We start from the raw sequence: 13,790 nt of genomic DNA, 5'->3' as shown, positions 1-13,790 counted from the left end.
CCTATTTTGTTCTCCAAACTCCTACAAATCGTTGTTCCTCCTAAATAATTTTTTTTCAATTTCTTGTAATAATAGTTCATGAACAGAAATAATACGTTATAAACAAGCACGACAAAACTATAGTTGTTCATAGTACGTTACAAGTAGAAAATAAATTCGGATTGTCTTCCTCCATTATCGTTTGACAAGTACTCAAAGCTTCGATTATCCATATTAGAGGTGAGATCATCAGTAGTTCATCATTAACGTAGTTTAGAGAGAGATATTAGAGGCGAGTTTTTTGTGCATGTGTTCAAATTAAATTATCTCGGGAAGTTCTCAACACTACAAAAAACCGTTTTCAACACTATAAACTAGCTCTTAAAGGCATGTAGAGAAAGTTCTCCCACTCGACTATGAATAATAGCATTCTCTAATTTCAATCAGTGAAAAAGCATAATTAACTCTCATTATGAAAAATAACATGACAAAAGTCTTGAGATAAGGACATTGCGAGTTGCTTATTAACTAATTAATTAGCATATTTACAATAAATAGAAGTGTAGCAAAACGTATCATCCAAGATATAGAGAGTTTTTTCTCATCAACGTGATAGGGTAGACAAAACTTGACTTCAATAATAATATGATCATCTACTGAAATTGTAAATTCTATCCAAAATCGTCCACCATTTTCCATGGCGTCTTTCGTTTTGCATTCAAGAGGAACAAAAACTCGTAGTTTAAGTACTTGCGTGTAATGTGGCAGTGGTGGTGGCAGAGGGGCGCAACTATGAGGAGAGGAACAATCAATTGGAGCAGAGAGAGAAAGTCACCTATGCCTTAATGTACTATTCTCGAATTGCTATATAACTGGCACACTTCCATTAGCCTGCTGAAGTGTCCCCAGCGACGTACCTAAAAAAGCAGGCACTCATTATGCTAATGATTCAGGATACATAAACACAACTCCGAAGGAAAAAAAAAAAATAGAATCAAAATGGTTCCATGGCCGTTCTCTCTATTGGTCTGGGTACGACAGAACGGGTAAACTTGATGAAGTTATAGCGTGAAATGTCGAGGGCTTACCAGAGTTGCCAGAGAAAGAATAATTTGTTGGAAGATATCTATTTCTCATCATCTCAATATGAGCAGTATCTACAGAGAGTACAGATTTTGAAAAGTTATTATCTAGGAACTTGTTTGATACGTTCATGCTTGATTGATATCCTTCTCCTGCATTTCCCAAGTATAGATCTGAACTTCGTGCAAGAATCTGATCAGGTTTTTGCGTGGCAGACAAGTTAAACGAGTCCTGTTTTCCAGATAATGAAAAATATATGTAGATTAGTCTCCCATAATTTCATGACAGCGCAATGTGTACTGAAAAGGATGGAAATTAGTTACAGCATTTTCGAAATAACAAGAAATGAAAGAGCAGTCTGAGAGCAACTAGCCAAGAAGTCGATGAATGTTCTGTCCATGCATGGAATTTAGTCAAGAAGATGACATAAGATGTTACTACCATTATACTTAGTTTATGAATGATACGATACTGGGTAGGTCTTTCCCCGTCAAGTGACAACCAAAGGTCACAAATGTCTTTCCTCTTGGACTTCATCATATATATATATATATATATACACACACGCCCTCTGTGTTAATTATGACGATCAGTTAGACTATTATCTTTAAGAATCTACGTTATCAACAAAAAAAGGTTTAGCAAGCAACGGCAAAGATACATTCAATTGGGCAATTACCTTTTGGGGTATACCATCTGTTTGTGACTCTTGAACCAAACGCATCGGTGACGAAGCCTCGGTTTTCAGCAGTTCATTTCCTTGCACTAGTTTAGTGTACAAGGTGTCACATGAATGCTCTTTGACTAATGATTCATGATAAAGATGGCTCAGCGCTGATCGAAGGCGATAGTTTCTGTGCAAATTGTACATTTTGGTGGCCAGGGGAGCTGGAGGATCTTATTCATTCACATTACACAAACAATGTTAATGACTTGACGTTGTCATTTCACAAAGAATAAATCATTCACAGGTAAAATAGAAAGCATTGAAACTATAGAGCCTCGAATTGCTTGTAAAAGTTTAAAGCGTTCAAAGTTTGGGATGAATCTCTTTTATGATAAACTTGTCTTTACTTGCTAAAAAACGATGTATCACGAATATAGAAATAAATAAAATCAATGATTAGGAGGCATTTGTTGTTTTAGCTAATACGATATTCTACTCCTGAATTTGCAACCACTGATTAGAGGCAAACATCTTAGTTTTAGCTTGAAACTCAATAAGTGGAAATAACAAATAAGTGGTACCAAGCATAGATATGACTAATTAGTCGCATCAAAGCAAGTACACACTCAGCAATGAAATAACAGCAAGATTCAAAATGGCTAGTTTTTTGTTGAGATGGCATTGTAATTTGTTGAGTATGTCAACATAGAAAAAAAGAGCTTATCTTACTGGTTAGAGCTCTTTGACAACTAATACCAACATTTTTGGTAGTTTCTAGACCCTCTGATGAAAGCGGATGCTCAGCTATTACCCTACAACAACAAACAAATAGCCACATTACGTTCACAGAGTAGAAGTAATACAATCCTTTAAGCTCCAAGACTAAAATCGTGATTTTAGGACAGAATAAATAAATAGAGAGTTCTACCTAAACTCCTAGAAAATGACTAGCTATTAAAGTTCTTACGCGAAATTTAATTGTCAATTTAGCAAGTCACTAGAACTATGCCATACTTCAAATTTTCAATTGCACTGTCTCAGTTTAAAAAGGCATACAGTCTAGTACGTTTCTCCGAAGAATGTGTTCCAGCTGCTTTATAGCTTGTATTTCCAATACTATCTCGCGAACCATTAATTACGGTAACCCCATTTATAGGGGTTGGATTTCCTGCCATAAGAAGAACAATAAGTCACTCTATGGTGTAATAATGTTGATGATCATAACTCATGTCAACAAATATTTGTACTTCAAAAATGAAAGATCCTATACAAAAAACTCAATGCAATGTTTAATCCAGCTTATAAAGCAATACAAGATAAAAATTAAAACCATGTCACTCTTACAAGTTGTAACAACTTAGATTGTCTTTGATAGCCTTCATATCCATGAAAATAGGTGGCTTTTAAAGAAGACTAGTGTCGTTGTCAAATTGCAATTCAATGGAAGTGCGGGCCATTATCTTAAAGCTGTGACAAACAACGAGTTTCTAAATACTTCCGGAGTACACTTCTTTGCTTCCACCACGGAAGAACTTCCATGGAAATACACTTTCATGAAATACATTTCTTGCTCTCAAACCAAGGAATGAAACTTCCCGGTGAAATTTCACGAAAACGTTTCCTAAAATCAGATTAGGTGCACGAAGTAACATTTACAACTATTTCCTGCAAAGTTTCTCCGACATGATCAAAATTTCCACCGAAATGGTTGGAAATATCAAAATTTCCACCGACATGATGGAAATTTTGACCGACATAGTAGAAATCTAGCAAAAAAACCGGAGAAAGTAATACTAGAACCATATCCCTTCCTCGTCTTTTTTATCTTCATTTCTTTTAGATCTCTCTTGATTTTTATATTATGTTTTTAATGCTTTTTAAATCTATTTGAATGATTTACGCCATGATTTTTATATTATCAGTAAGAATGTTATCTTTTGGGTGATATAGCCAAAAAGTTATTCAATTTACCGCCGGAAGTAACTGTGTACTCCCTCAGTTCCAAAATGAATGACCTAATTTCTTTTTTAGGTTGTCCCATTTCTAAACATAAAGAAAAGAACTTTCAGCTCTTTCCTATAATACCCACTACTTTAAATTTAATCACAACTTTATTTAGAAGTAAGTTAAACTTTTTCGTTGTATTGTAAAAAAACTAACGAGGGTACAATTGGAAAAATCATGTTATGTTTGAAAGTCAAACTCCAATTAATGGTGTTCCCTTAAAAAGTTGGGTTTTCCAAATAGGTCATTCATTTTGGGACGGAAGGAGTATTTGTTAATACTCCCTGAAACTTTTTTGTGCTTCATTATGGTTTATCTTGTTATACATATTTACATCATATTTCTATCATTTATGTAGATTTGTAAGATTTCCATACTGACGTTTCCCACTTATGGATCGACCGAAATTTCTAATGAAACCGAAATTTCATTCTTTGTCTCAAACACAACCTTAATCAGCTTTTTCCTCAATGGCAAGGTGTGTTGGTATACTGTTGTAAACGCTAGCCTCACCTTTGGAGCTAATAACGGGCTTTGTTAACACGACCTGTCGACTGTGACGGTTCCTTAAGGCGACTCTTCGAACCAAGACCCCTTTGACACACTTACGAGCAAGAGTTTTCTTTGCAGTGTTTTGAAATGCCTAGCCTATGTTTTGTAGTTTATGGTGCTGACCAGTCGACCAAGTGGCTATTTCTTTTGAAATTTTGAATTGCCTGTATTGAAAGAAGAGAATTCACAAGTTCATGCTCCTAACTCAGGTCCGAAGTGCTTAACATAAGTTAAACGTCATATTTTTATGTAACAAAGCCTCCCAATTAAATATAAAATCTTGACAAGTTCTGAATTTAGCCCAAGGTTGCTTCCGTGGAACAATTTGATGGCCACGATGATATCTTCCAATGTGCATTCTTTTGCCTTAATCAAAGTTAGTTTACCTCTTCTCGATACTGTTATTGCCTTCCGATCCAACAATTGTTGTTGATTCTATCTAGTACCCGATCCTCAAGAGCCTTGCATCTGTAGCCATGGCCTAAAGGAAGTTCAAGACAAGTAGTAGCAACTAGCAAGATTGTCAAAGCAGCATCCAAAGATAGCAGCCAAGGAATCAAGGTCTTCCACCTTCGTCACAGTCATCATACTACTTTTATTGTGATTTACTTCTAACCCGACACTGGTTCGAACCATATTAGGATATCCTTCTCCTCAGATGGTGCTAGTTATTTCTCACAAAGAATATTGTATCCATATGCAAAAACGCAAATATTTTGCTAAAACTCCTTGGTCCCTGACCTGGTCACCTAGAAGCCTGTTATCCTTCAGTCTTCTTAAATATGGCTGGTCAGACTTCCCTGCTTTAGGACCCACGAGCTTCAGAAGATGGGTGTGGGTACCCGTTAACCATAAACATGAAGGTTATCGATCTTATGCAGCTGAAGATCTAAGTCCTCCGCTTATAACCGTATCCCTTTTTTTAATCATTTGAATTAATATTAAAAATGAAGGACCCAAAAGCGTTACAAGGAGCTATATAATGTATTACACAATGCAATTCTCCCAATTGAAAACAAAATCGTAAAATGAAACTATCATAACAAACTTCATTTTCCTACTCCGGAGATAAATCATTCCTTTAATCTCGTCCTCCTTAAGGATCGAGCCCATATTTTTTTCTTCAAAATTTTTATGGTTGCTTCCACTGTTCCATCGCATCTTGAATGTGGCTCGGTTGACACCAGCAGATGTTCGCAGCCCTCAAAAAGTAGCTCCACATGTCTGCAGCAGCCTTACAATGCAGGAAAAGGTGGTCTACCGTCTCTTCCTCGGCCTTACACACGATACACCGATTTGTGAATTGAAAACTTCTCCTATTCAGTTGATCGACAATTGGGAGTTTGCTTAAGCATGCCACCTAGATAGTTATGCTTAGTCTTGTGGAAATGTTCTTGCTCAAAAATAGTTTATATACTGGATCATCTGATCCCCCCCCCCCCCCCCCCCCCCCCCCCCCCCCCCCCCCCTTGCTAATTAACCTTTCATACAAGTTTTTCACTGAGAAAGCTTTTGTCTCTCCTGTTTTCCATACGCTACAGTCCATATGTTCCGAAGGTTTATTGTTATGTAGGATTCCTAGCAAATGGGGATCTCCCAATCGTTTAAGTTTCTTCTGAAAATCAAGTCCCAACTGTTATTCTGGATATTAAAAATTTGTAAGACAAGAACATCTTTCTGGCTGAAAATGTCATATATTGCCAGGAATCTTTCCTTTAAACTGATTGTGTGTCACCAAATGTCGTCCCGAAAGCTGATTTTATGTCCATTCCCAATTTCCATTTGGTGAGACTGTTGAGTTCTTCCAAGTCTACCTTTGCCAACAGGCGCGAGCTTCCACATTTGATTCTAGAATCTACCAACTCGTGTGCAATACGGTCAAGAATTGCCCTTCCGTCTCGAAAGGTCCTTAGAAAGTAGAGATGCTAGCCCTTCCCTTGACGAATATGTGTTGTACTACTTGATTAGTTATAAAAGAAAGGAGAATTTATGAGGCAAGACAAGTGCTTAACAAGTTACGCCAAGTAAAATGATGGTATGGACTAAATCATTTCAGAACTCGAGTCACTGAAAAGTTAGATGTTAAACCATAAAAGGTTGGCCTATATGTTTCTTAAGATCGATTCTTCAAAGGCAACCAGCCTTTCAAACAACCAATTGAGTTGGCTTTCTAATTTAATGTTATAAAGTTGTTTATGAATAAAATTTTATGACTTGCTACTTGCGTTAATGAATCCAGGTTGGGCACACCTCCTAAAGGAAAGAGAAGTGCTTAAGATCAGTCCTAAATTGACTATTGAGCCGTTTATATCTGATCCATTAGCCCTTAACGGATGGCAGTATGATATGGGGCACTTTTACCTATCGTCGTAGAAGTATTTTGAGCAACAAACTAAATCTCGGTTGCAAAAGCAGAATTTCTTTACATTTGCTTTATTGTTTGTTTAATTGCTTTTCCAGTTTTATCTCGTTTATACCTCTAGTTCATAGGTTAATGCTTCTGAAGTTCATGTGCCCTTCTTGAACAGACACTTCTAAGTCGTGCAGTTTAACATACACTAGTTTGAATGATCAGATTAATAGTGATTGTGATGTAAAACACGTCTGAATACCAGCAATTTTGTCCTCGCCAACCAGGTCCACTTGCTTAGATTTCCATAGTACAAGGTTTTTCCATGGCATGGGCCTACCTAGACAAACCTTTCCACCTGACTGGTTTAGACGCCAACCCCACCCAAAAGGTCTAGGCAATATGTAAGACAAGGTATCATATTACAACCCAATTCTAGAAGGTCCTCTGAGCACGTGGGACTAAGTGTCTTGCACATGAAACTTCCGTTCCACATAACACTAGTGTCATTACCATCCATATTGTCCTTGATATTTAGACACCACTTTTGCCCACTAGGCTAGTTCCACGCGATACAAGATCTTTCCTTGGCATGGGCCTAGTTTAAATCACACCAAACTTTTTTACCTAACCAATCTATGCACCAAACCTAACCAAAAGGCGTGGCCAATATGTAAGACAAAGTGTTGTGTTTTAACCCGGGGTTGGAAAGTCTTCATATAAGGTAATGTCGATCCAGGATTCTTGCACATGAAACTCAGGTTTCACATTAGAGTGTCACTAGAAGTATTAAAAAAGAAATTTGCAACAAAACATACTAAGAATATCGATATTGTCTCACTATTCCAAGATCCAAAAGCATCAAAGTACAATTTCATGACTTGGACTTAGGAAATGACATATACCTTATAACCCTCTAATGAGGGTATGATAAAAATGCTATTAATTTTCATCTGTAACCATCAAACTTACAGTTAGAATGTTGCAACATTCTTTTGTGCATCTTTTATTGTTTGCTAACTTTATGTGATATTTATCATCGTTATACAACATTTCCGTGGACTTGTTACAATAAAGAAACTAACGAAATAGTTACCCACAATATACGTGTCAGTGGAACAAAATCTATACTTAAACCGGGATTTAGTGCCTTGCTCATGTCGAAAAGCATATTAACCAATAAATAAGCAACAAAAAGAACTTACTCTTTGCAAAATAAGAATGAGAAGCAACCATATCATGCCCATCTAGAGACCCAAATACTTCTTGCTCGCGTAATGTTGTAGCTTGGTCTAGAAGACATTAAGGACAGAGAATGCGAACACAAAAACTGAGAAGAATTAAAAAGGGCAAACTATTCCTACACCGTACTAGCGGTGATGATTAGATTTATCTATCAAACACGAGCCTAACAAATATCTATGCAATGTAAAGAGTGTGACCTACACCCAAAATCAAAGAAACTGAAGAGGAAGGTTTGCTGCCAAATCTGGGAACTACACCTAAAACTCTAACCCTATTCAAGGAACATCTGTAGGTTTGCTGCTTGTATTATTACTATTATCAGAACTATAGTTTGCTTCCATCTTCTAAGAAGGATATTAACTCTGATGGAACTAATGTCACAGTTCTTTCACGCAGGGAAAAAAAACATGAACTGGAAATGTTAAAATCCATAAATTTTTAGAGACGACTTTTCAAAAGTAAAAACTTCACCCACTTAGAAGAATCCAGCAATGCATAACAAGATTTCTAAGTTCTAACAGAGACAAAGATGTCAATAGGTCCCGAAAACAATATATGTTTCTCCTACTTGTAATCAGTAAAACAATCCCAACTGAGATTATGCATGTATCCGAAAAACTAAAGAAACCACAAACGATAAAGCGTCTCTGGTAAATCCAGTTTTCGCGAACTATAAAGAAAAATGGTGTCCATAAAACGTAAACCAGCACTTTGTCCCCCCATTGCTTAGAGAACCCCCAGACTCCACGGCACCTTCACTGGTCAGGTGGAGAAGTCTAGTGGTCTAGGGTAGGCCCATGCAAGAGGAAAACCCTGCATCCTTTGAAACTTGGGCCAAAACCTCAAAGTTAGGCCTAAACATGGAGTTGTAACTGGTGGACAATGTGTCTGGTGCGTCAGCCGTGGTCTTACATCAAGAAAGGATACGCTCATTAGTTGTCTGCGACTTCTTCCTCCCCTTTCTAGGAGGTTTCTTATTTCCCTTGCCTCCATCAAACTCTGAAACTGTTTCCTGTGCAGGAGGAGGTACTAACCTACAACGCTCTGCAAAAATTGGAAAATAAAATACAATATCAGGAAGCAAGCTATGAGAAATTCCATCAATCACAAACAAAATAATATCCTTGATGCATGAATATGAGGCAACAAAAAGGAAGAAAGAAGACCCCTAACCTTCATGAGCTGCATATTGACTCTCTATGATAGGCTTCTTACAAGCATTGCAACAAACCTATAAGATGAAAAATGATTGTATAGAGCATATGACTACAAAAGTTCGAAACAATATAAAGATGCGAAAAAGAAAGTATTGACAACGTATGGCCTGTACAGATAAGCTCGATGAACGGAATTTAAAAAAAAACTGTATGATCTAGTGGAGAGACATAGATGTTACCACCCAACACAATGCCCTTGGCAATGATCAGGAAATTAGGGTTATAAGATATTCATGAGTGCCTTCGTAGTTTCATAGGATTACCAAAGTGTGAAACGATATAGCGATTAGAGATGCGAGAAAGAAAGTATTGACAATGTATGGCCTGTACAGATAAGCTCGTTGAACGGAATTTAAAAAGAAAAATTGAAACAGTACGATCTAGTGGAGAGACATTTATGTTGCCACTCAACCAAAGTGCACTTTGCAATGATCAGGAAATTCAGGTTATAAGATATTTGTAAGTACCTTCCTTGTTTCATACAACTAGACCAGATCCATCTTGCTACCCTATTGTTTATCAACAACTTCAGTGTCATTAAGCTTGGTTTATTTTAATGTAAGAATAGCCTAGATTTAGCCTAACCTTCTGGGTGAACTGACTAACTGAGATTGCTTCTGAGTCTCTTAGTATGTTATAGAGTACAGATTAGCTAAGAACTCAGTAGTTATTCATATCTTCATGTCTTGTAATTACTTGTTAGTTGTTACTTTTCCAATCTTACAATTTTGCCAATAACTATCTCATCTCATATTTTCGTCCTACTTCGCATGTCAAATTATATTTGGAGTTCTAAATTGTTGGAACTTTGAAATAAAATGCAATCCGGAGTGGGAGACAATCTAACACAGGAAGCATAATAAAGTATTAACTTTTAACAAGATGTTCCCAAGATGATATGTCTACTTCACAAATGGAGCTACTCGAATTATTGAAAATTACCAAATTCAGAGGATCAGTCATAGGCTGGTTACCAAATACATGCATATCTGCAAATACAGGAAGATCAAATACATTTCAAGAATTCAAACACCATGTGATACAGTAGAGATCTGGTTAGAAGTATCAAAAAGGGTTTAAAAAACAGGGAGAGGGAAGACCCCCTAAAATATTAGAAAAGGAACAGGGTAAAAAAAAAGCGAGTTAAGTCTAAAAACCTCTCCTGGTTATAGGTAAAAATAAGTATTAATGCAAAATTCAATCACTGCAAACAAGCTCTGAATCTCAGACCAAGAAAGCAAGAGCTTTCATCATATAGTGCGTCTATAATGTTTTATGTGATAAAAGTAGGAAGCTAACGAAATAAGCTGTTTTCCCTAGTGAGAGAAAAAAGGCATTTGCACATTTTAGAATACCAGATAGTCCCAACATGGTGGTGGTATCGCAGTATCGGACATCGTGTTACAGGGTTGACAAGTCTTTGAAATGTCACACAGACTTCTCAGTTGGACAAGACTCGTCTCACTGAATTTACCAGTGACCATTAGCAAAACAATGCAATGTAACATGGACAATATACACATGTATGAGTATCGGCATCTAATATCTGCAACAAGGACCATATACATCATACTGGCGACTAGAAAAAAGCCAATATGAGGATACAAAAATGTGTCCTTTGCCGTAATTATTAGGTCCACATTTTGGATTATATACTTTTTGATCCACAATTGTTACATTATATACTGAAGACGTAAATCTAGAGTTCTATTTAAATACAACTGTGGACTAGTTCACACAAGATGGACAGACAAATTTCAGATCATACTAGCTAAAATGACTTGATAATCCAACACGAGTAAAACATAAAAGTGCCTAACGCATATCAATGTCACATAGAAGTAATTTTGAAGAAAAATTATACATAGCATAAGTACACGAAACAAGAGTTAGATATCTGAACATGAAAAACAGTGTACAGTGTTACCTTTTTCCTCGAGCAAATTTACTTCATCTACATTAAGCAACTCTCTGTGAACTGATTCAATAGCTAACTTTTCGCGATTAACTTCTTCTGAGAATTAGACAATGAAAATGGAGCAAATCACAAGAATATGTAAGATATTTTGTAAAACATACAGTATACCTCAAAGTGAGTTTTTTATTCTAATATTCATGTTCTTCGAAACCAAAATCGCAACTAAACGAATTCAAATTCCAATGGCAAACACATGTAATTAATCCGACAAAAAGATTAAACACAGATAAGATTGCCTGCTGCATATCTATTAGTTCATTACAACGTACTCGATTTGGCCTTTTGGTACACACTCAAAACGCTTGACTTACTTAGCATGATACCATCCTTGCAACCCATGTATATCTGAGACATTAGACCTTATTACAAAGGTTATCTAAAACCAACTTTTATTACGACACTAGAAAAAAGCCTCCATTATACATCTGATTAAACATATTGCGATATTAAGAAAAATCCAGCAAGCTCAAGAACCAAAAGCTTGGTTTCACTTTTCAAGCTCACTACATGTTAAGTCCCTAACAGACTCCATACAAATGCAATTGAAGATCTAACACAGATACTTTGTTTCTAATAAATCTACTAATATTTACTACTTTTATTGACACAGGCTATAAACACAAAGAAGAACAAAATAGAACGCAAGGAGTTGAAGCGGTAAAAAAGATGTAAAAGGAAATGACATAAGATAGTTATTTTTGCAATATAGATAGCAAAAAGGCAGAACATATTTATGCAAGGAAATTTAATTTTCTTATACTGGTATACCCAAAATAATTGATTATGCGTAAAAGCTTAATACCTGCTGTAATTTCTGGAGAACTGTCATCTTCCAAAACTCTCACCATGGCTGCCATTCTCCCCCTTCCACGTGATGCCATGGAGACCAAATCAACCTAAATAATTCACAAATATCAGTTAGGATAAGCCAGTAACTCCACTAATTTGAATAGAATACTTAATGTTACACAAACCCAATCTAAACTACCGATAAACAATTGCCACAATCACGTAAAAATATACTTTTCGTCTAAATCAGTTTGAATAAAGCTACATTAAGACAAGTATTAGACTGTACATTCACAGTGAATAATAGAATTGGGCTTTCCCAAGGATAAGAGCAACTACATTTTCTGAGCTTCATCAATCAGTTGCCAACCAGTTGATGTCTTTTTATTCTTGCAGCAAAGTCATATATGGCAACTAATGGAAAACTATAACAATGAAATTCTAGAAAGAAATGCAGCTAGAATTCAAACTGTGAGAAGAAATAAATTAATATCGCATATGAATGCCTAATCAGTACCTTCTTTTCCTTGCATAAATTGTGGTGATGTTGATGAACATATCAACTGCCCCGACTGGCAGTCCACTACAAAGATTCCGTATACTGAAACCACACATAGAATCCAAATTGGAACAGTAAGCCAAGCCAATAACAAAACAAGTAAACACAAAGATTTTCATAAATCCATGATCAAAACCTAAATCCACATGTTTAAGCAGTTCAGTTCTGAATTTCTGCAATTAGCAACTATAAACGTAGACAAATATGCCAACAAAAACGACATGCATTTCAGAAGAACAGTTTAATCAATTATTAACTCAGAAACCAGTAGTTTAAGCCAAAAAGTAACCAAAATCCAGAGAAAATGCTCAATGTAGTTCGCTGTAAACATCAAAACGAAAAGAAATGCGTGCATTCTATCAAAAGAAACACCTAAAAAGCAAATTTCTCTATAATCTTCCTGAATTTCAGAAAAGAACACCTAAAAAACAAATTTCGAAACCGATAAATCGATTTCGCAAGCAATAACTAAAGTTAAATGTAATTCACCTCGTCATTCTGATCGAAGAAATCAAAATCAATAAAATGTGTTGATAAATAACAAGGCATAATTTGTTAGAACGAGAGAGATAGAATTACCGGTGAAGCTCACTATAGATCTCGATGAAAAGATGACTTCGACAGAGAAGAAATGAAAGATAAACCCTAGAAATGGCAAAACGATATTCTCTCTCTCTCTCTCTCTCTTCTGTCTCGCTCTCTCTCTCTAGACGGTGAGAGGGAAGGAGAAGAGGATAGTGAGAGAAAAAGAAGGTGGGAATGAATCGTTTGGTGGTTTTTAATGGTTTGGCGTTGTTTTTATTTTTGGCAACTGATTTCACATGCTCTTATTGGTCTAACTCGTCCCATAACCGTACCCAAAAAAATAATACTCATATAAATTTTATTTAGCTTCAGAGAAATGATTCGGTGTAAGTGATAACATATTATTCCATTACCTCAATAACTATCCCACTTACAATCTGTTCGGAAATTGTGACAGTTAAATCCAACGGAATTCAGATATGTACATCATTTTGATGTGATGCGCCGGATTGTAGTTTAAGTAGGCGGGAAATTCTATAGGGCCTCGTCTATAACTTGGAAGGCCCATGAAAGAAATTTTGCTATCTTACTTTTCTTTCAAAAGTTCGGGTCCTATTGATAACCAACAGTCCAGGACAAATGTTAGATCAAAGGGCGGAAAAACTCGAAGGAAGATCGAGCATGGAATGTGAACCTAGGGCTTTGCTCTTAGTGTTAGAAGTGGGAAGAGAAATAGGTTGGCAGAATTTGATTTTTGAGGGTGACTGCAAGGTTCTTATAGAAGAAATATTGAACGATGAGAAGCATGTGATGGGATCAAACACGTCAAAGTTTATGAGCGC

General features: G+C 36.3%; 1 protein-coding gene across 1 annotated transcript; it reads right to left on the bottom strand.

Annotated features, from left to right (window-relative positions):
• Positions 1-426: 426 nt before the first annotated feature.
• On the bottom strand, positions 427-13,284 carry LOC147559367 (uncharacterized). The gene is made up of 13 exons (XM_086661265.1): positions 13,003-13,284; positions 12,382-12,465; positions 11,878-11,971; positions 11,025-11,111; positions 10,040-10,086; positions 9,054-9,111; positions 8,808-8,924; positions 7,841-7,927; positions 2,786-2,897; positions 2,459-2,541; positions 1,742-1,959; positions 1,068-1,293; positions 427-896 (listed from the first exon to the last, which is right to left on the bottom strand). Exons 3-13 carry the CDS (start codon positions 11,954-11,956, stop codon positions 844-846), a joined length of 1,167 nt encoding a protein of 388 aa, XP_086517391.1. The 5' UTR covers positions 11,957-11,971; positions 12,382-12,465; positions 13,003-13,284; the 3' UTR covers positions 427-843.
• Between the last annotated feature and the right edge of the window lie 506 nt (positions 13,285-13,790).

Source organism: Eschscholzia californica, unplaced genomic scaffold (assembly GCF_041429995.1).
Source record: "Eschscholzia californica isolate CP2 unplaced genomic scaffold, dmEscCali1.0.p SCAF_2, whole genome shotgun sequence".
NCBI classification, from domain to species: domain Eukaryota; kingdom Viridiplantae; phylum Streptophyta; class Magnoliopsida; order Ranunculales; family Papaveraceae; genus Eschscholzia; species Eschscholzia californica.
This window is presented reverse-complemented; position numbering and strand designations above follow the sequence as displayed.